The following is a 21,395-nucleotide window of genomic DNA, read 5'->3' as shown; positions in this document are numbered from 1 at the left end:
TCGGCACGGTGTGGGAGGAGAGGCCTCAGCTATGGCAGGAGAGGGCAGGCAGCTTCTCAAGGCTGAGAAGGGGAGAGCAGGCCGGGCCAGAATCACTCAAGACTCACCCAGATGAGCAGCTGTGTGAACACCACATTGGCCATGGCACTGGACAGGTGCAGGGCTGTCCTCCCGTCACCGTCCCCGTATGTCTCGTTCACCTCCTCCTTGGACCCGTGGGCCAGCAGCATCACCAGCAGCCGCAGGTCATCCTCCACCACAGCCCGGAGTAACTGCTGTCCCAGCGGCACATCTGAGCTTGGCAGCGGGGCCAAGAAGAGCTTCTGCTCATACTTGGCTCGGATCCAGCGCTCTTTCTCCTCTCTGTAAGTACAGGTCCATCAAGGCATGAGATGAGGCAAGGAAGGAAACAGTGCAGTGTGTGTGTGTGTGTGTGTGTGTGTGTGTGTCAAGAGTCAGGAAGGAGGCAAGGAACAGGGAGGACCCCTGCAATGATGAGAATGAAGGCAGAGAAGAGGCCCAGGGACTCCAGGGCCTTCAGAGGGACAGTGGATCACAGAAACTGGGTGGTACTGAGTAAGACGAGAGGGACATTGAGGGGAGACCCCTGGGGCCAGCAGGGATGAGGGCATAGAGAGCAGGAGTCCGAGCGGCCTGAGTGGCAGCTTATCAAGCTGATTGGTGGCACTGGAACAAAGCAAGTGACGGCCTGCGAGGGCCACGGCTGCCCTATCTACCACCCATTCTCCCCATCTCCGTGTGTGGGCTTGGACGCAGGAGCGGCGCAGTGATACGGGGTCCACGCATGCGTCTCCTGCTGGCCCCTGACCTGCGATAACAGCTCAGAAAAGGCCCTGTTGTTGTGAGGTGCCTGAGTGACAGGCACCAGCAGAGGAGGGATTCCCCCAGGGTCCGACTGCCAAGCAGAGCAACAGCCTTTTAACCCTTTTAGTGCTGCTATTGCCACAGGTTCTGTCTACCCCCACGATGGGGCCGGCTGTCTCCTTCCTGGGCAGTACTGGCTTACCTGCAGGCTTCGGGGCCTGGCTTAGAGTAACCATCCAGAGCCCCCTCCCAGACACTGTTAGCCAAGGCGTTGCCCATTGCAGTCATGACGGCCAGCAGTTCAGGTGGCCAGTCGTCAAGGTCCAAGGAGCGGACTCGGGACAGGTGAGCTCCCAGGTGTCGGTGGATCCCTGAGCACTCGATACACATCAGGGCACCCAGATTCAGGCTGGCCCAGTCTGGATCTAGGTGGGCAGAAGGAGAAAAATAGAGCAGGTGGCACCCCTCTGCATACTGCCCACCTCCCATTGCCACTTGAACCCTAGACACCCAGCTCCTAGCTCTGCTGGCCTCGTACTCACTGGGGGCTTCACAGTCAATACAGAGGCTGTTGCCGCGGACCGTGCGGACAGCCTGCACCGCCAGGGCTGTGTTCTGGTTCCCCAGCCGAGTCTGCATGAGACCGAGAGATAACAGGAGTCGATCAGTCTCAAGCCCCTCCACTGGCTCTCCCCTAGCCAGGCTCTCCAAGCAGGCTCTACCACCCCTGCCAACCTTGTCCTTGGCGCTGCGACATCCTTGTAGGCTGGCGAGGATTTGGGCCTGCACGCTCTGCACCCATAGTTCCCGCTCTTCTGCTGTTGAGGCCTCAAAATGCCAGGTCTGACCAGTGAGGGACACCACTACAAACTCAAAGGACTCCTCTGCCTCTGGGAAGGGAAGTGGCAGTCAGGGCTCTTTGCTAGGAACATACCCAGTGGCACCCACCCCACTGCCATAACTCCATCCAGACCCTGCTTTGACAACACTCATCCTCCTCTTCAGAAATGCGCAAGACTGAGTCCCTGCCCTCCGTTTCTAACCACCTGTGGAGCCAGGAAATGGTGGGTGCTGTGCTTGGCTTCCTAAACAGTATCAGGAATGGACACCATGAGGAGACAACCTGGAGAGACATGAGCTAAGTGTCTGGAGAAGGACGCGGCGGGTACTAGAAGGCGCATGCCGGGCAAGGAGGCGGGTGTGAGCACCATCCGTACGTGTCAGCTGCAGCCTCCTCATTTTGCAGCTCATTAAACCCAATATTCTGGACGGCGTCAGCACAGGGCTCCTGGGAGCTAGGCCCCTCCCCCACTGCCCTGGTATAGACAGGCAGGAAGGGCAAGTGGGTGGGGGAAGAGATGTTTTCTCCAAGAACTGGAAGATGGGAACCAACAGGAACCCAAGGACATCTGTAGTGACAAGCACAGGAGTCCACACTGTGACCCGGGAGTTGTGCTTGCCCATTAGACCCCGGAAAGACATTCAGACATATCTATTTCCAGAGGTCACTGGCCCCGAACAACTGTCACTGGGCAGTGTGACTTGACATGGGGGCTAGAGAGACACAGTGCTTATATGACCCTAGAGTGAGCCATACATTCCGCCAGGGACACCCCTGACCCTAAGTTCTGGCTACTTCTCTGGCCCCGCAGTCTCTCACCTCAGTGACAGCACATCCCTGAAAATTTTCTCTTGCTGGGTTCCTCCTGAGGACGGACCCTTAAGAGAATGCCTTTGCCCACATGTAAACCGGTAGCTCCTCTCTCCATCTCCCCTTGTGTGAGCTTCTCTACCCCCTTGGGGTCCTGGGTCCCTAGGCCACAGTGGGCTCTGGGCCATACAACTCTGCATCACCGTCAGAGGCTCACTTGATCCACACCCATCCCCACAGCAATAAGAACAGAGATGAGAATTCACAAGATATGTGGGGACCGAGAAACGCCCTGGGGGAGGGAGAGACAATGGAAGAGTGGCATTATGGTAACAGACACCAAGACAAAGGCCAGAAGATCACCTTGAGTCAGAACACCTTTGCTCCCAGAAGGTTACAGAGAGCACCAGCCGCCCAACACATGCCATGAGGCACCTGTCACAGTCCCCTGCTCAGTGAGTCTTAGAAGAGCTGCGGTAGTGTCCTGCTGCCTGCCTTTCTTCAGGAATGACAGAAGTCAACTAAACTCAACAGGGATTGAGTAAGAAGAGCCCAGGATGTCAGAGGGCTGAGCTACTTATGTCAGAAATCATACATATAAAGTGTTCCCTCCGTCTACCCTGGAAACTGCTGTGCTTTTTAGGGTGCTTACACCCGGGTCCCACTGCCCACCTCTGGGTCCCCCTAACCTTCAGCAGCACTGCTGGGGCCGTCTGGTCGGGGGGTCCCGGTGCTCTTTTTCCCGCGGTGCTTCTTCCGGTTGGAGTGGGGAGATGGGGGAGGCTCCAGCTTGGGGCTGGAACTGAGTGACTCAGCTGGGCCACTGGCTGGTGAGGGGAGAGGTGGACAAGTGTGGGAGGAGGGAGGCAGCTGGGCCCAGAGTGTGAAGATGGCCAGAGGCTACCCAGGCCTCCCAGCCCCAAAGCTTCCTGTCCTGGAGGAGCTAGAAACTTAGCAGAGGGAGGCGAGTGCTTCTGCAACCTGAAGGGGCGGAAGGCCCAGGGAGCTCACGGGGAGCTCAAGCCCAGCAGCTCCGCACCAAATTTATCCTCAATCACACTCCCCGCTCCTCACAATTAATAGCAGAATTAGAAACAATCAGGGAGCTGCCTAATTACTGTCAATTAGAGCACGCTAATCAAGCTCGCTCCCACACCCCGCCCGCCCGGCGCTCACCACTAAATGTCAAACTTCATTAGAGGCAGACACACTCCCTCCCTTCCTGACTAACTCCTTCCAGACTCAACAGAGGGGCTTCACCGATGCCAGACAGGCCACGGGTCCATGACCTAAGGGGATGGCCCCTGAAGGTGGCCTTGGTCTTGGATGGGGACATGTAGTGGGTTGGGTATGAGTTTGTGTGTATCTATGAGAGGCCCCTGGGAGAAAAATCAAAAGTACCCCTGAGTTGGGAGTGGGGTGTTAGGGGAATGGGCAAACAGGGCAGAAAGGGTCTATGGCCAAAAAGTTATGGGGTGAGAGAGATGAGATTTGGGGAGAGCATAGGAATGGCATGAGAGGTAGGGCACACCCAATCAAGATAGCAGGACCTCTCCATGATGGGAGGCCAGTGATGCCCCAGACAAGGCTCTCACTGCGTACTGTGTACAGCCTGGAGCCTCTAGTCTATTCTGCTCTCCCTGTCCTCCTGCCGAGAGGCTGATGAGCGACTGCACAGGGGGCTGATGGGGATACAGCAGAGCTACCAGCAATGCTTGGGAACCAGGAAGGAGGAGGTACAAAGGGCAAGCCTGAAATCCTGGCTGAGGGTCCAGACCTAGGCCTGGGACCAGAGAAGCTGGCAAACTGGATGCTGAAGAAGGGACTGAGCCCAAGGGATCTAGCCCTGCATCACAGTACCAGGAAAAAGCCCTGAGGGATTCTGCTGCCCCCACCCCCATCAGTCTCCCAGGCTCTTGGGCATCTGGGCTCCCTCTCTCTGTTGCTTAAGCAGATGCCAGAAGAGGTGGGAAGCAGCTGAGCTGCCACTCACCAGGGTGCTGCATGCTGGCAGGCAGGGCAGCTGCCTCACTCCACTGGTCAGTGCTGGAAACCGAACAGGAGCGCTGGTGCAGCCCCTCGGGGCCGGGGCGTGAGCCAGCCCAGGCTGAGCTGTGAGGGCGCTCAGAATGCAGGGATGTGCTGCTGGCCGAGTGGGGGGCACCTGGGGGAGGGGAAGGATCAGACTGGGAGGAGGGGCAGGTCGGGCCTGCAAAGAAATAGCTAAACAGGTTGCAGGGCAGAACCTGAGTTAACCTCAGCAGGACAGTGACCAGAAAGGAGGACCTGGTCTTCACTGGGGTGTGCCAAGTTCTCCTGAAGACTCCACGAGGGAAGGAGACTTCTAGCCTTCACACCCTTTCTCTATGACCATGAAGACCACACTCATCCCTATGAGTGTGAGCTGGGAAAGGTAAGGCCTTGGGTATCAACAAGAGGTCTCCCGGCTGAGGTCCAGCACCACTCCCCCCAATCCTGCTCTACCTAGGTCCCTGCATCTAACATCTCAGTCCACATATGTCATTTGCTTTGCCTCAGCTTTGCTGCCATTCTGAAGAGAAATAAGTGTATCAAATTCAAGTAATTATGTCTAATTAGTATTAGTAATTATCCTGTTGGGCTGGAGAAAATTAATCTTTCGTTTCCCATCAGGGAAGCATGGCGGAGCCAAGGGGAATGAATGGAAGGCTTGCGGAGTCCAAGGCTGGGCAGGCGCAGCCCACCGTGGGCAAGGAAGATGAGCATTCGGCTCTCTCCGACCTCACTTAGGGCCCGCTAGAGGCCTTCTGCAATAGTCTGGAGCAGACATGGGCCTCAGAGCCCGTGCCACTTCCAGAGACTCGGAACCTTAACTTTCTTCACCTTCTTCAGTGTCCCCAAGACAGGGTGGTGATGAGGCCAGGAAGAAAGCGCCAGAGAGCCTAGGACACGTAGGCCAGAGCCACGTGGTTTTCCGTCTCCTGAGAAGCTCCGGTGTGGAGACGGCTGAGCCAGCCAAAGCAGGAGGAGGCTGGCAGTGGCAGGCCAGGGGAGATGCTAAGCAGGCGGCCTTGCAGCCAGTGGGCAAGTGAATCTGGATTTTGGATGCTTAAGGAAGCAGAGAGCAGAGACGGCTGCAGGAGGGGAGGGAGGGAGGCCACATGATGCAGACACCCTCAAGAGTAGCCCTGCAGGCAGGGAGGAGCCTGACTGCACTGTGCATCACTGTGCACTTGCTGTAACGCCTGCAATGGCTGGACAGAGTAAGTGCCGGTGACCTGCACTTGGCACCCACTCGGTTTCAGCTGCTGTCCTCAAGTCTTGGGCCTCTCCTGGCTCTCCCTAAACCTTTGAGGCTTCTTGCTTCTCCCCTTACTTCCTCCTAGTCCCTCACTATGCCTCCTAGATTCCAGATAGGACTCCCCACTCTGCTCCTTGCCCCAACCAAAGGCATCATAGGCCCAACTTCCTCCCCAAGCCCCCCAACCCAAAACCCTGAGGGAGGGAAAGTGCTTTCCCTTTTCTTTGTTAATTCTCCCCTCATTACGCCTGCAATCCCACAATCAGTGTGCACTGTAATTGTCGAATTTGATGCTAATGATTAATGAATTAAACATGGAGCCATCAATTAGTCCTCCGAGGATAATTCTGCATAAAGCAGCGGATAATGTAATTACAGTAACAAAGATAATGAGATGTTAACATCGCCCGGTGAGCGAGAGACATGTGAGTGTGCATGAGGGTCGGTGTCAGCGTGCGGCAGCAGGAACTCGTGCTTGCGAAGCATCATCCATGTGTTTCTATGTGTGGGTGCTGTAATTACAGGAGCAAGCTGCTGGGGCCCCCTCCCGCACGCCAACGGTGGCATCCTAGGTGGGCCCAGGATGGGATGGGACAGCCAGAGGCATCTTGTGCCTCCCATTTTTGGGAGATATCCCAGTTTTCCTCTCACTATCCATCTTTGAGGAAAGGTCTGCTTTTTTGGCCACCTTACTCCCTCCTATGGTACCAGTACAAGACACCTGAGGTTTCCACGTAGGGCTGAGGTTGGCCACATAGGCTCCCTGCACAGAACTCTGGAGGAGCTCTGCAGCTCAGCACTGAGGACAATATGGGAGTTATTCTTTTTGCCACGCAGGCCGGGCTTGTGTGTATTACCTCCCAGGTGGACTGCCTTTCCCTTGGCCTGCTTTCCTGGGGTACACCTCCAGAGCTCCCCATTCTCAGCTCACATACGGTACGATCCCAGACCCCTGACATATAGTATATAGACATATTAATTACAGTGTGCTTTCACAGCGCCAGAACTGTTGTTTCCTCATGAAACTGGAGACTAATTTGCACAGTGCTGCTGTGGCCCTGGTACCTGGTTCTGAGACATCTGCTATACTGGCACAGATCAAATGATGCAGCCAGAACCCTCTTGCACCTTTCCTCACATCTCCAGCCCACTTAGAATGACCAATCACATAAGGTACTTCGCCTCAAACAAGGAGCACTCTTAGAGGGTGGGGACACAGATCAGCAACGCTAGTGTGTACAAGGCTCAGGGTTCAAATCCCACCAGTACCTACAATGAAAACGTTTTTACTTTTGGGTCTTCCTGCCCAGTCCACAGGACTCAGTATCCTTAGGCACATCCCTGTTTACTCAGTGTCCATGGCATACCCACCCCGTCCCTCGCCCCCACCCCACCCCCTGCTCCCCACTCCTAGGCAAGGCAGCAATCTGGGTAAAATCCACATTGCTGTGAGTGGGCCTCTGTGGCAAGGCACAGGCTCAGCACTGGTAAGATACCTATGTCCTAAGCAGAAGCTTCAGGGACTGACATTGTAGGGCAACCGGGAAACTGAGCCCTCAAGAAGGGCCCAGGAGCCCAGGGCAGGCTGAGGAGCAAAGACACTGACTGAGTGAAGGGAGGGAAAGAGAGCCAGGAGGATGAACAGCTCTAGGACCTGGGGGGCAGAGGCATCTTGTGCCTCCCATTTTTGGGAGATATCCCAGTTTTCCTCTCACTATCCATCTTTGAGGAAAGGTCTGCTTTTTTGGCCTTCCCTGAGAACACACTGTTACACACAAAGGTAAGAGTTGAGCAGGGGACCTGAAGACGGCTCAGTAATTAGATGTCAGATTCCCAACACCCACAGTAGGTAATTCACAACTGCCTGTAACTCCAGCCCTGGGAGGATCTGATGCTCTGGCCCCTACAAACACCTGTATGCATACTCTCACACTCATACACACTCATGCACAGACACACTCTCTCATACATGGAGAAATGCAGAAAGCTCATACACACACCACAGACATAATAAAAGAATATAGCCATAGACAAGTTGCCCAGACACAACTGTCAACCTACGGTTCCTGACTCTCCATTCTCCATGGTGTGCCCTCCTGAACCACTGGGTTTAGAGCCAGCACTTTCTGTACAGAGATCTTGCATGTACCACAGACCTGAGATGGTTTCCTGATGATGCCAGGTGACTCTGCCCCTCTCCTGTGGTGAGCTGAGTTGTTGGCCTACCTTAGCTAAAAATGCATGGAGGATCACTAGCTGTCCCCATGCCCTAGCCCCACCTGATAGGCAAGGCTACCTCAACAAACTGCTCTGATCTGCATCTTAGCCATGACTCCCGGTGGAGAGGATTCTCAAGTCGACTTTGGCTGGTGAGCACGTACGAAGCCCTGATGCCCAGGCTCAGAAGCAGCCTGTCCTGCTAGGCCCACGCACAGCCACTCCCCAAATCTCCAAAACTTCCCTCTCTCTCCACCACAGCTGCCACCTCACCTGTGGCCCCACCCAGCTGTGTGTTACTCCGCTCCATTGCCAACCCGTTGGCACGGGGACTGGTGCCTGGGGCTGTAGTGGGTGTGGCTCGGGGCAGACGCTTCCCTGGCACTTTCACCGTAGTCCGTAGGAGGTCGATCTCTTTGCCGTGGATGTTTTGCATGTAATCCTAAGGGTGCACAGATGACAAAAGATGCTTTAGATTGGTTCTCCTCAGCAACTTGTCTCCAGCACTGACTGCCCTCCACTGTCTAGGCCTTCTTCTTCTCTGCTAACTGGGGGACAAGTGCCAGGGAAGGCACTTAGTCCCAGAAAGCAGATCTCTGAAGCCAAACAAATCTCCAAGTTTGGATTATGCTCAAGTCTCCACGGTGCCCAGAGGGGTGGAGTTCAGCTAGGAAGACAAGAGGAAGAGCAAACAAAAGCTCTGGAACCAAACACTTAGGCTCAAAGCCATTAGAAGAGATGTCTTAGGTGGTAAAGAAAGGGTTTGTGGAGAGTACCCACGTGGCTGAGGAGTCCCAGGCTTCCAAGAAGCTCCTATCACAAGCTACCACCCACACCAGGGTACTGGGGAGCAATCAGCCCTTGGCACAGTCCCAGACAACAGTTTGTTGAATAGTTTCTGACCAGTCCTTGGTTCTCTTTGGTGGACTTGGAGTATATCATCAGTAGAATGTCATTTGCCCATCCCTGGGTTGTGTGTTAAGTACCATACATAGATCTACATTCATATGTCAGTACATTTCAAATCCCAACCAGCTGAGTGAGGAGTTTCCAGGCTCATCTCAAACTCATGGCAATCCTCCTGTCTCAGTCTTCAGAGTATTCTTCGCCATATGTTGGAGATGAAGAAACTGAGGCTTAGGAATGTTGATCTAACCAAGGCCACAGTGGAGCTGGGCCATGCCCAGGTTTGCAGACTCCCAAGGCTGTCCTTCCCAGGGGACATCCTCAGCCAGAAGCTTTGACTTGCCTACAAGTTATAGCCCCAAGTCTACAGAAGCCTCTGTCCTGGCAGCTCCTGGTTAAAGCTGAGCCCGCCTGGGAGCCTGGCTTCCTGTCCCTCCCTCCAGATCACTTTGACCTCCACATCCTCATCAAGCTCACTGATGGTTCCAGCCTCTCCATCTCTGTAATATTTGACAGAAAGTCCTGCTTTGGTCATTTAACTTTCTGAGAGAAGAATCTAGGATTGTATTAATCAGGTTTAAAGTCAGATCTTTCAGGAAAGCTCTTAAAAATCTTGCATAAGCCCTCTGCCTATACACAGAGCCCCGAGCGAGGCCTGAGCTTGTGGTCACCTTGGTCTTAAGGTGGGCACGACACTTTCCCAGGTAGACGACGTTTCAGAAGGCTCAGGCAAGCCCACTGGGCGTCTGCTCCTTTACAAGCTATGCCCAGGGAAGGGCTTCAATCCCTGCAACAGTGCTCCCAGCAACTTGACTTAGGACAGTACCTGCCTGCTGTCTATTCCTGTGACGGGGCCCGACTCAGACAGACATGCTCTGAGATTTTGTTCATCTCTTTAGATCCATAGAACGATCTCCTGAGAAATCAGAGAATCAGCTTTCTAATCCAGGAAGACCCTGACAGTTCTGGCTATGCATCCACTGAGCTCTAGCTGCAGCTCTGGGCCTCACCAGCACCAGAACGCACCAGACATCACATTCCAGGCCACAGTACCATAAACAGACCTAGAGCTTGGCTGTGCAGCGGAGCCCACAGGCCCTTTGCTGCCCACCCAACCCAAGGATTGCCTCACCTGACCCTTCTCTGCCTCGCCAGGCACTGTTGCTGGTCCTCTGGTCCTTATTTTTATGTCCAGAAGTAACTTTACCGTCTCAACCTTTCTCTCTTGGCTTATCTCATCTCACAGGTTCTCATCTCTGTCCTGCTCATCTTCACCATCATTCCTTAGACCCGCATCTTGCACTGGCTGCTCTAGACAAGTGTCAACAGCTGGTTGGGCCAAAGGCCCAGCTGCAGTCGCTCTCCTGAGGGAGGGTTTGGATTGCTCCAGTTCACAAGGAGGTCACAGCAGTTATCACTCTTTAGGCCCACTCAAGCTCTGAGATGCCCAAAGCTGGTATGTAGTATGAGAAAATGACCCTAGGCCAAGAACGAGAGTCACACAGAGGGACTTTGTTCAGGGCCAAGGAGCTAGAAGCCGCCTAGCAGAGAAAGAGACTGTCCAACTTCTGCATCTGATCACACCATATCCTGTGGGTCCAGCAGTGTGTCACCCTCAGAAGTCTGGGCCGAGTGCTGGGCCCAGGGAAACAAACAGTGAGGAGCCTGGCGGGGCAGCAGCAGAAAAGGGACTGCAGGCGGAGAGCAATAGTGTTTCCCTCTGTCAGCAGAACAGGGGAGCAGGGTGGTGGCAGCGGCTGCTCAGGAGAGCGGTCACCACGGCTGCCTTTATTACCCACCATCAAACAGCAATTTCTTCCCCAGCCTCCTCGCTAATTACCCAGCCAGCGTTCTCATCTCGTTTTATTACTGGAATTAACAACGAGTTCAGAGCGTGGAAAGCTATTAAGATGTGTGATTAAGCCACATTCAATTAGTTTCTACAAACAATTTAATTGATGTTGCAGATAGAATTAACAGAAGGTGATTGTGTGAATGGCTCCGCTGGCTGCAAAATGGGGGAAGCTGTGGCAGGCTCTCTTGGGCCAGAGAGATTCGGCTCCAGACTTGAAGCTTGCGGCCTGCCCACCAACTTGTGCTCCACATGCTGGGCCAGCCAACTCCATTAGTAGGAGAGGCCCAGACACTGTGGTCCTGCCTCTCAGGTGAGACCTGTGCCCTTCAGGAGAGTCAGATAGGCCCAACCAAGTCATGAGGGAACCTCTGTAGGGGCTAGAAAACGCTTTCTCCCATTTGATCTTGCCTAAAAGGCTGAGAGGCCTTTCGCTTTCTCTTACTTGTTAAGATCTGAGCAACCCAGGTTCTTGCAGGTTAGACTAGGTCATTGCTGTGCTAAAGCTCTTCTGAGGTTAGAGGAAGGTGGCAAATGGGACCCAGGTGAGCGCCAGTAGCCAGTGAGGTCATGCAAGCCACAGCTACAGGCAAAGAGAAGGGGAAAGGAAGGTCACAGGAATGAACTGGGCCTGAGAACACAGCTCTTGGCTTCATGCTGTGTCTAACAGGAAGTTTTCAAGAGAGCTGGCAAGTCTGACAAGAAGGCCAGGCCCAATGCTCTGCTGGTGTCCCGAAATCCAACAGGAAGGACCTTCTTTTCTGGGTGCCTGAGGAGTCCAGCTATTGGGTACAATGGCCACAGAATCCCAAGGGGACCTAAAGGGCTAGAAACCAAGAGGCTAGGTGATTATTGGGCTGGCTGTCACCTGCAAGGGCAGCAGGACAGGTCTGGAAGTTCCTGGCCCCCAGGTCCTGTCATAGGGCCCTGAAGCACAAAGCACAAGTATGATGAGAGGAACTCCCAGGATCTCGGACACTCAGTCAGACCTCTGGTGGCTTCCCTAACTTACTCTGTTCTGACTTTTCCAGTCAGTCTCAGAAGTAGATTTTCTTGGCAAACAGTGGCAAATCTGGGTAATGTTGATAATGGATCTACCTTTTGGTTCACTTACCAGCTGGGTAGTAGCTTTAACATCGTTACAGAACCTCCAAGCCACGACTTTTAGCTGTGGCTGTAGAGATAACATTCTCACTATCTTCTCTCTTTTCTGACTTTCCCCAAACCAGAACATAGCCTGATACAACTGACCCCATCCCTCCAGGTTTCCATCCCAGCAAAAGGGATGGACCACCACACTCGGCCATAGGTGCACAGATAGAAAGCCACTGCCGAGGATGTAGGCAGGAGGCTGAAACCACCCACACAAGAGGGAGGCAGCTAGTTTTCAGGTTCCTTGGTCCTGATGCAAACATGCAGAGAACATATGTAGCCGGCCTGGCATACAGAGGGAGACATGACTCAGGAGAGCTGGCAGGGGCTTCTGCGCCTCAGCTTACAGCCCAGTTTCTCCTGAAACCAGGGAAGATACCTCAAATCCCTTCTGAAGAAGACAACCCTGAATCTACTCACACATTTTCCCCCAGCCCTCCCTAGAATGGGGAGGGAGGCCTTACATCTGCAGTGGACACTCTTGGTCTAAGACACCTTCGATCTCTGTAGGCAGGGCCACTTGCCTCCTACTGTCTTTTGAGGACATGGAAGAAGGCTGAGGGCTGTGTGAGAAGGAGGGTGGGTCAAGCTGAGAAGAGAGTCTGCTGGAGTGTGGGTCCTTCTCTGTCTCAGGGCTCACTACTACCCGGCATTCTGGCCCAGGGACTAAGGTCAATCAGTGTTACCCGAGGTAAGGGGAAAGACCAAGACCTGGAGGAGTCAGAAAAGAGGAAGACCAACAGGAAGCCCAGGTCGTGATCTGGCCCGAGTGGAGACCGCCTGAGGCCTGCTCTGCCCGGGCCTATGTCCATGCCAGGTCTTTTGGAGGGTTGTCTGGGTAGGCCTGGTAGGACCAGGTAATGGCCAGGAAATGAAACCCTTGGCACCTGTCAGGCAGGAACTCCCTGACACTGTGTGCAGATTTAAAGATGGGCTAGGGACCCTCTGAGGCTAGCCCAGAGGCTCTGGGCGGGGGCGGGGGTGGGGGTGGGGGGGTGGGGCTGGCCCACGTGCTGTGCTCCAGGGGCTTCACAGGAGAACTCATTAGCCCCACAGTGGGGTGGTGACAGAGATGGATTCTGGTGACAGCTGTGTGCTGGAGCCACGCAGTGAGGGAAGGAGAAGGAAGGAGGGTAGGGAGAGCTGCCACAGGGGCCACATTACAATTCCTGGAATACCCATGTCACCACTGCTGGGGCACAAGCCATGTGTTCTTCAGACCAGAACCTTCTACTCCTCCTTAGGCCAAACTCAATATCCTGGCTCCCTAGCATTGCTGGCCCAGGAGACTAGCGCTCCTCATCACCATGGCTAGCTCCAGACCCTGGATCAGCAACATGCATGTCCTTGGCTACAGAAGTTCAATAGTTACATGAGAAATAGAGCCTGGCTGGCAAGGGCAGGGCAGGCTGGCCATGACAGCCCAGCAGCACCAGCTAAGCATAGCTGGTGGGGAGCTTGCTCTGCTGGAAAGGCAAACATCAGTTCATATGCCCTTTCCAAACTACTAAAGTATGGTGCATTTTCAAAAGAAACCCCCAGAGATCACCAGGAGTCCTCTGTCACAGTCCCTCATCCCCACCCTTCTGGACTCACGTGCAGGCTAGGGTGGTAAGTAAGCAACCCGTTGTCACACAGCGTCACATACTTCTTCTTCCACTCCTTGTTCAAGGATTTGCCGCTTCTTTTCAGCAGGATCCCCTAAGAAGAAAGGCACAGTTACAGACCAGGAGTCAGCCTGGGGGTCGCTGTGTCCCAGGGGCAGGGTTCCAACCAGAGGCCAGCTAAAAGGCCTTTCTGTGCTGATGCCTGGGACTTGAGCAGAGCCCAGGAGCCAGCCCAGCACAGGAAAGTCATGATGTGACCAGGTCTCCTCACCCTGCTTCCTGCTGAAAGCTCTGCATCTGGGCAGAGGGGTTAAGGGCCTGCAGTGCATTGAGTAGAGCAGGAGGCCACATCTTCTCACTGGCCACTCAGCAGGAAGCAGTTTGAGCCACTATTAAGCTAGAAGGCTGTACAAGAGAGAAGGACAACTGGTAGAGGATTCTAGTTTCCTCCCACCTGAGGGAGCTCAAGGCAGAAAAATCCCATCCCAACAACGCTCCAGACCTTATGCGAGGCACCAAGAAGTCCAAGTCCCCCATTCAGCCACCAAACTGCCCATGCAAGCCAATGAGATGTCTCTTGTCCCCCAGTGCCCCTGTTTGGCCTATCAGCTCTCTACCACCGAGCTATATCCCCAGTTTTCTCTTTATAACAGCCTCTGCCAAACTGCCTAAACTGGCTTTAAACTCTCGATAGTCCAGGTGAGCCTAGAACCGATTATCCTCCTGCATCAGCCTCCCGAGTAGCTGAGATTGCAAGCCTATACCACAAGAGCTAGCATGATGTGTTCTTCGAGTGTTAGGTCCAACAGGCAAGGACAGGAGCGGGGCCTATGAGCACAACATTATCTGTGTGGGCTCTGTTAACTCTCAGTACCCAGCAGAGTCAGCACCTGGCCAGAACAGATGCCCACAAGTGTCTGTTGGAAGAACTGGAAAAAGTGCCAAGACTGTGCTGCGTGGCTGTCAAGAGATGAAGGCAGGACGGAGAACCTGATTGGCAATACCTCCCTCAGCCTTCCTTCCTTCCCTCTGGGAGAAACCAACTCCTCTATTGTGCCTTAGAGATGTCTTCTGAATTACTCCAAGATCACAGGCAGACAGGCGGGAACCTGAGTACTACACATGGAACTATGGTGGCTGGTCCCTCAAAGCCACCAACTCAGTCTAGGCAGGAAGAGGCATGTGGTCCTAGTTACAAACTGGGACTTGGTGGGAGGAGTTCTGACAGACAATGCTGAGACAGGAGAAAGGTATAGTCTGGGCTGTCCATGGGGTGGTAAAGGGTGATAATGCCCATATGTGGAGGCAAAAGCAGGCCCTGCCCTCAGCCAGTCAGTAAAAATGGCCATGGAGGAATGCCAATGAGCAGCCAAGTATCAGATTCAGCCATACACTTCCCTTGGGTCCTTCTTGACCTAGTGGATGGTGTGAAAACATGTGATTAAGGGGTGGGAATGGTGACACATGCCTGGAGCCTGAGGGCTTGAGAGACTGAGGCAGAAGGCAAGTTAAAGGCCAGCGGGTGGGTGGGCCGGCCAGCCAGCCAGCCAAGATTACATAAAAGACAATTAAGGACTTACAAGTGATCTCACCCCTGGCCACTAGGGGGCGAACGGGCGCTGAGGAAGAGTGCTCAACCAGGGAAGCGTGAGCAGCTTCAGTTTCCAGCTCCCACTTTTTGATATGTCCATATCCTTGATAAGTCCCCTCCTCCCTCCTCTTTTCCCACCCCCGAGAAACAGATGTCATTTCAGTAGATGCAGTAACACGTGGAGCATCCAGGACATCTCCTGCTTCCTGATGATGAGACGTTGCCTTCAAACAGAGGTTCTGAATGAAGACAGCCTGGGATTGTTCTTTTACAAAAAAGCCACCAGTGCCCCAGTTAAATAGTCTGTGAAGGGCCCTGAGAAGATTGCCTGGTGCCCTGTCTGTGGCCATAGTGTTCCTGGCACAGGCAAGCTGTAGAAGCAGAAGGGAGCCAAGCCACTCCTTCTCCCTGATTCTTAGCAATGGCATCCAAGGGCAAGTGACCTCTGAGGACAGACCACCATTAAGAAGAGGAGGGAAGAAGCCAAGTGAAACGGTAGGCTGCAGAATCTCCTTGGAAACCCAGCGGGCTTCACAACTTTCTTGATGTTGGTCATCAAGAGGTCTTCCTCTCACTCCGCCAGCTCCAGAACCCTCACACCTGAACCCTCTTGTCACCAATGGTAGGCATTGCCTCTAAGCCCTGGCCCGGCTCCCCTTCATGCCACCAGCTGGCTAGGTACATCGAAAAAACTTCAGTCTGTCTGGACCAGAGCTGCCTGAAGACCACCGGATCTACCCAGGTACTCCTCCAACTAGTTAGAGGGTCAGAAGTCAGTCTGCTGCAGAGGCAGCTCAGGAGCGAAGCCCTTTCTGCCCGACAAAACACCTAGCTTTCCTTGTCTTAATGAGGTTCGTTAGCAAGGGGTGTAGGCGGGGCGCCAAAGAGCTCGCCAGCAGGCTAGAGGGCGGCAGAGCGACCCTGGCCGCCAACCCTCTGCCCAGTCTTGCTGCACCCACCCTCCAACCCGGGTTCCAAGAAGGAGAGAAGCTGCGGGGTTCCCGCTCCCTCCCTGGCCGGCCGGCTGCGCACCGTGGAGCAGGAAGCAATCTGGGGCGGAATGGGAGCGGTGCGGAGGCGACAGCCCCCAGAGGACCCGTTCCCGCCGCCGCCTCCCTCCCAGCTCCGCCAGCCGACTTAATTGCGGAGTCCGGATTGATTGGGAATGCAAATGGCAACTGAAAAGCAATCTCCACTCCCAGCAGGAGCTAGGGGGAGGGGAAGGTACAGAAAAGGGGAGCACAGGACAAGGGGGCGGGAAAGGGGAGGAGCCACGAATGTGGCACAGAGATACCTAATGGGCGGCTGAGGTCAGTAAAAGTCTTCTGCTCCTCAACCTTCATGGGCAGAGCCTCCCTACTGAGCAGCACCCACCCCCACCCCGCCCCCAGGTGGACAAATGCAATCTCCAGCCCAGAGCCTTAACCTAGGAAGAGCCTTCCTGAGACACTCAGGGCATCTGACACCCAAGCAACCACCAGACTTCCAGGCACCAGTTGACAGGGCACTCTTTCCCCTTCATTCTTGCAGGTGGAGGACTCAGAGAACAACTGATCCAGTCCCCACCCCCACCCTGCTATTGCAACCCCCAGACAGGAAAGCCAGTGGGAGCAGGAGGCAAGCAAGTACTCTCAATCACTCAACAAACGTGTCTGGGTGGGTATAACCACAGTACCAACACTCTGAAGGCACTGCCATCCTCACCCCCACCTCCACTCAGGCTGAGTCCACAGTGCACCAGCAATTGAAGGCCCTGGCCTCCTGGAATCACACTGACACACAGAGGGGCAGGAAGCAGAGGACTTTCACTGCAGCCATTCTGTGCTCTCAGCCTGTTCAGGTGACTTCCCTCCCAGAGACTGTCCCAGTTGGAATGGTCCCTGGCAGACATAAATTCAATCAACAGAGGGATGAAGAAGACAAGGAGACAGGAGAAAGAAGTGGGCGTGCACGTGGCTCCCTGGCCTACACTCTAAGCCCTCATTAGCTTATGAGATCTTCTGGAAGAGTAGCCAGTGCTCTTAACTGGGCCACCTCTCTACCTTCCTGCCACAATTGTTTCTTCTGTTTTGACCAGGTGTGCTTCACTCTATCTGCTGCAAATGAAAGCTGCTTTCATTAGGGTGAGATGTACTTACCAAGAAAGCATGTGTGCGCTAGTGTGTGTGTATGTGTGTGTACGTGTGTGTGCACGTGCGTGCCGTATGTGTGTGTATGTGTACGTGTGTTCATGTGTGTATATGTGTGTGCACGTGTGCATGTGTGGTATGTGTGTGTGTATACGTGTGCATGTGTGTGTGTGCAACAGTAATTGGGAATCAGTGAATAAGAGAAAAGAGAAAGAACAGAGATGCTTGCAGTGGTGGTCTGCATCAGTAAACCCCAGACATGAGCATTCCTCCATGCTGCCTTTTACTCAGGCTCTCTTTGGCTTGGTTTGTGTTTCTGAGACAGTCTTGCTATGCTGTGGAGCCTGACCCCGGATTCCTTAAACAACCCAAGGTAGCTCAAATTATACATACTCCTGCTCTGCCTCCAAAGTCCTGGACCTGCAGACACGTTCCACCATACCCAGCCCCTACGTTACCGCCCCCACCCCCACCCCCAAGTCTTTTCCTTAGCTCAGAGTCCAGGAGGCTCCCTCTCCAGGTTGCACCAGCGAACCATCAGGTCCGGAAGCCAACTGAAGGCCGCAGGTGGCTCTCTGCTGCTCTCCAGTGGTAAGGAAGAGGGAAGGCAGCTGTCTGGGGACCAGGTTCTTGGGCCTCACGCTTCAGACCAGGAGGATCACCAGTCCCTTGGTAAACAGTAGGCCTAGGATCCTGGCCCCGGGAAGAAGGCTCCTGTCCTGGGCTAACCTGCTTGATGGGGATGGCCCGGCCACTCCCGATGCTGTCCACTCTGCACTCCGCAGCTTTCTTCTCCCTGTCCAGGTCAGCACCTTTTCGAGACTGAAAGAGAAAAGAACAAACACGTTAGAGGTCTGGGGCCTCTCTGGCGAGTCCTGCCCGCCTGTCGTTCTCCACCCTCCCGTTTTCCTCCCTCTCCTGGGCAGTCCTAACTCTGGGTTTGGCCTGGACGGCGGGTCGGGAAGGAACCAAGACACGAGTATTCCAATGGGTTTATTCTTACACACGGCACCATACAGAGCAGCACAGGTCACTGAGCCAGGCCCGCCCCTCACAAAGAGCAAGGACACAAAATACGGAGGGCGCAATGAGTGTGCAGCCCAGGGCCTGGAGTTTGTTAAGTGAAGGGAGGGGTGAGGAGAGGTGGCCCGGTGGGGCTGAGGGCTGGCCAGGAGCACAGGGCACGACAACCAGGGAGAGCAAAGTCCGGAAGTGAGCGGGCAGGTGCTCTTTGCGGCACAGACACCACACGGCACCGAGCATGTCGGTGTGGCCCGAGGGGCACAGTGGATGGAGAGAGAGAGGAGAGAGGCCAGAAGAGGGCCTGCACCCTGCCAAGCTCCTGGGGCAGAGTCCACCCAAATGCGGATCCTAGGAAACAGGGGGGAGGGGCCAAAAAGAGGGGGCAAGGCAAGCGCGGTGGCGGCGGCTTCCGGAGCAGGAGCAGGAACGGCAGAAGTCCATGCAGGAAGGAGCAGAGGAGGGGAGGGGCAGGAAAGCTCCCCCCAGGAGCAGCTGGGCCAGCGGGCTTGAGTGCCCCCGCCCCTCTGGGCCTCTTCGCTTTGGCCGGCCGGCGTGGGCCGAGCTCCCTTCTTCTCCATTCAGCGAGCCTGGCGCAGCATCCAGCCGGGCCTGGTCCCCCGGCAGCCCCCAGCGCGGGCTCCGGCGTTCCTAGCCTTCCCTGGGGGTAGGGTTAGTTACAAAGGTTCCTGTGGGTCTCTGGAGCGGGGAGCTCGGCGGCCGCTTCTCATCTGAGAGCAGTCCCAGGGCCCGGCCCGCCTCCGGCCCGCACAGGGGGAATGTCCAGAGGTGCTGTGTATCACCACCTGGTCTTCTAATTTGGAAGGAGTTGGAAAGGCCTTTTTGTTGATGAAAAGTTGGAAACAGTGGCACATATCTGCAAATATCGAAAGAATAAAGATTTTGGCAAGTTATACTTAAGCCCCGCAAAAGTCGGTCAGCACTGGTGAGGGCAGAGACCCAGGCGCCTGGGGAGAGGCGGTAGCGGGATGAAGAGGAGGATGTGAGGAGGAGGAGGAGGAGGAGGAGGAGGAGGAGGAGGAGGAGGAGGAGGAGGAAAGGAGGGGAGGAGGAAGAGGAGGAGGTGGAAAAGGAGGAGGAGGAGGAGGAGGAGGAGGAGGAGGAGGAGGAGGAGGCAGCCGCCAACTGCTGGGCATTTGTGGCCCAGCAGTCCATGTGAGCAGGGAATGTTCACCACTCTGCTGCCCAGGCCCCATCCCTCCTGTATTCCCAGGCAGTCTGGAGCACAGGTCGGGACAAAGGACTGCAACTACAACGAGGGAGAAAGCCCAGTAGGGGGCGCAGGAAGAACTGGGCCAAATGGCTAAGGATTACATTGGTGCTCAGCAGCTCCACAGACAGCACCTACCTCCATACCCCTCCAGGGCTAAAGCCCAAGGCTAAAGCCTGCTGCCCCTTTGGCCCCAGGAGGAGGGAGGAAGGGACTGCTGTCACTGGGTCTCAGAATGAGTGTAAGGAGGCCTACCCCAGCCAGGCTGGTAAGCCAAGGGGCTGCCAACTACCAGAAAGCCCAGAAGCCCAGAGAGGTCTCCATGAAGGATGGGAACTGGAACCGGGGCAAGAGTGGCAACATGAGCACATGGAGTCATGAGGGGAGACTGGGGACATCACAACCATGCCCAGCAAGGAGTCACCAGTCACAGAACAGGCAGCACACAGCAGGACCCCTGGAGCAGGTGTGTCTCCTCTAGGAGGGATGAAGGAAGGGCGACCCCAACAGCAATGATGGGGTGAATTCCCAAGATACACCCATAGAGCTGACCATGCCTTGAGGCTGTCTCAGGGACAATGGCGCAAGTGAGGTCACCATGGAAACGATGAAAAGAAAAAATAAGGTCGCTGCTGTGAAGATGGAGAAAATGGAAGGGCCTGGAGGGAAGGCCGTGCTCCAAGCAGCAAGGGGTGTGGCGGGGCAAGGCAGCACAGCTGAAGCAGGCAGGCAACACATGGAGGGAGCTCAAAGGTGCTGCGGCAAAGGGGCCAAGCGGGGAGGCAGGGATGCCCTGACGCTGAACCAGCCAGTGGAGGAAGATGGAAGGATGCTAAGAATGGAATCAAGGCAACGGTGAGTGAGGCAGGATGGGAATGTTGGGGAAGAGGAAGGCTGTGGAGGGTACCAATGTGGTCACTGTGACAGAGGCACCAAGGGCTTTACAGCAACAGTAACAGCAGCAGGTGTGCACATGAGCAGGCAGCCACCAAGGCTCTGCAAACCTCAATGGATGGAACAGAACGGAGAGGAGAAGCTGTGGGTCTAGGAGGACTGGACCTGTGTAAGCATAGTGCACCCCAGCAGCAGCAGCCATCAGCAGAAAGAGGCCAGTGAGCGCGCACATCAAGGGCCAGCAGACAAAGGGATGCAGGGCAGAGGTATGTCGAGCAGGGCAGATGTGAGGATGGAGGATAGAGGCCCAGGGGCACTGGCTCTGTCTGGGCAGGGTCCAGAAAGTCTAGCCTGGCCAGAGGGATACAGGCCCAGGCCAAGAGCCAAGCACTGGCTCTCAGAAAGAGGTGTGGAGTGATGCAGAGGGACGGGCTGCTCACCCACCTTTTTTCTGCCCACAGCTCCTGGAACAGTCCAGCCAGAGCCCCACAGAAGGGCCACATCAGGAGCAGGGAGGGGCATGGTGTGCAAAACTGCAATGGGGAGCGGCAAGCTCAGGGGCCGGATAGCTGAGGGGGTTGGCCCTGAGCAGGGAGGTTCAATGGACCCCGGGTAGGGGCATGAGGTTGGTGGGGAAGGACAAGGAGCTCACAAGGAGACAGGACAAACCTGAGCGGGAGGCACGAGGCAGCGTGGTGAAGCCCAGGAAAAGATGGCTAAGCCTTTGTTAAACCAATCACAGCGGTAGGTGGGAAGCATGAATGTTCCCCTCGGCAGTGGGGTAACGGAAAAAGAGCCGGAAGGCGGACTGGGAGGCCTGGCTGGGACTCTAGCTCGGCCAGCTAACCCTCTGTGTCGCCTTGGGCAAACAGCCTTCCGGCCTCCGGTTCATTAGCTGTTGAATCAAAGGGGGTCAGGGAAGTTAGGCCACCGAGTCCAAAGATCCCTTCAAGCTGATACAGAAACTCTGGGGCTTGGGAGGGAGGGAGGCTACAGGGGCGAGCATGTGCACAGGGGGAGGCCTGAGGGAAGCCCCTCCT

At 55.1% G+C, this 21,395-nt stretch overlaps 1 protein-coding gene across 11 annotated transcripts in view, besides 1 other annotated feature; it reads right to left on the bottom strand.

The window, feature by feature from the left end:
- The window catches only part of Agap3 (ArfGAP with GTPase domain, ankyrin repeat and PH domain 3), a 49,871-nt gene that overhangs the window by 675 nt on the left and 27,801 nt on the right, over positions 1–21,395 (bottom strand). For 2 of the 11 annotated variants that reach the window (NM_139153.2, XM_006535673.4), the window contains exons 9-17: positions 17,940–18,032; positions 13,480–13,584; positions 8,247–8,415; positions 4,470–4,640; positions 3,166–3,303; positions 1,561–1,715; positions 1,368–1,458; positions 1,028–1,250; positions 108–363 (exon numbers count right to left, since the gene is read on the bottom strand). In NM_139153.2, the coding sequence (NP_631892.2) occupies positions 108–363; positions 1,028–1,250; positions 1,368–1,458; positions 1,561–1,715; positions 3,166–3,303; positions 4,470–4,640; positions 8,247–8,415; positions 13,480–13,584; positions 17,940–18,032 (1,401 nt within the window). Of the gene's footprint in view, positions 1–107; positions 364–1,027; positions 1,251–1,367; positions 1,459–1,560; positions 1,716–3,165; positions 3,304–4,469; positions 4,641–8,246; positions 8,416–13,479; positions 13,585–17,939; positions 19,108–21,024; positions 21,251–21,395 lie in introns of those variants that run through there. The other 9 variants (XR_001784662.2, XM_030254355.1, NM_001359881.1 and 6 more) reach the window with 7 other exon arrangements.
- Positions 5,373–6,880: an enhancer, noted in NCBI's record as "VISTA enhancer mm1191". NCBI's record gives its function as "enhancer in: limb[5/8]" and the evidence as "EXISTENCE:transgenic organism evidence [ECO:0001131][PMID:17130149]".

The sequence above is a fragment of the Mus musculus genome, chromosome 5, assembly GCF_000001635.26.
Source record: "Mus musculus strain C57BL/6J chromosome 5, GRCm38.p6 C57BL/6J".
NCBI classification, from domain to species: domain Eukaryota; kingdom Metazoa; phylum Chordata; class Mammalia; order Rodentia; family Muridae; genus Mus; species Mus musculus.
The sequence above is the reverse complement of the archived record's forward strand: the minus strand, read 5'-3'. Positions and strand labels throughout refer to the sequence as shown.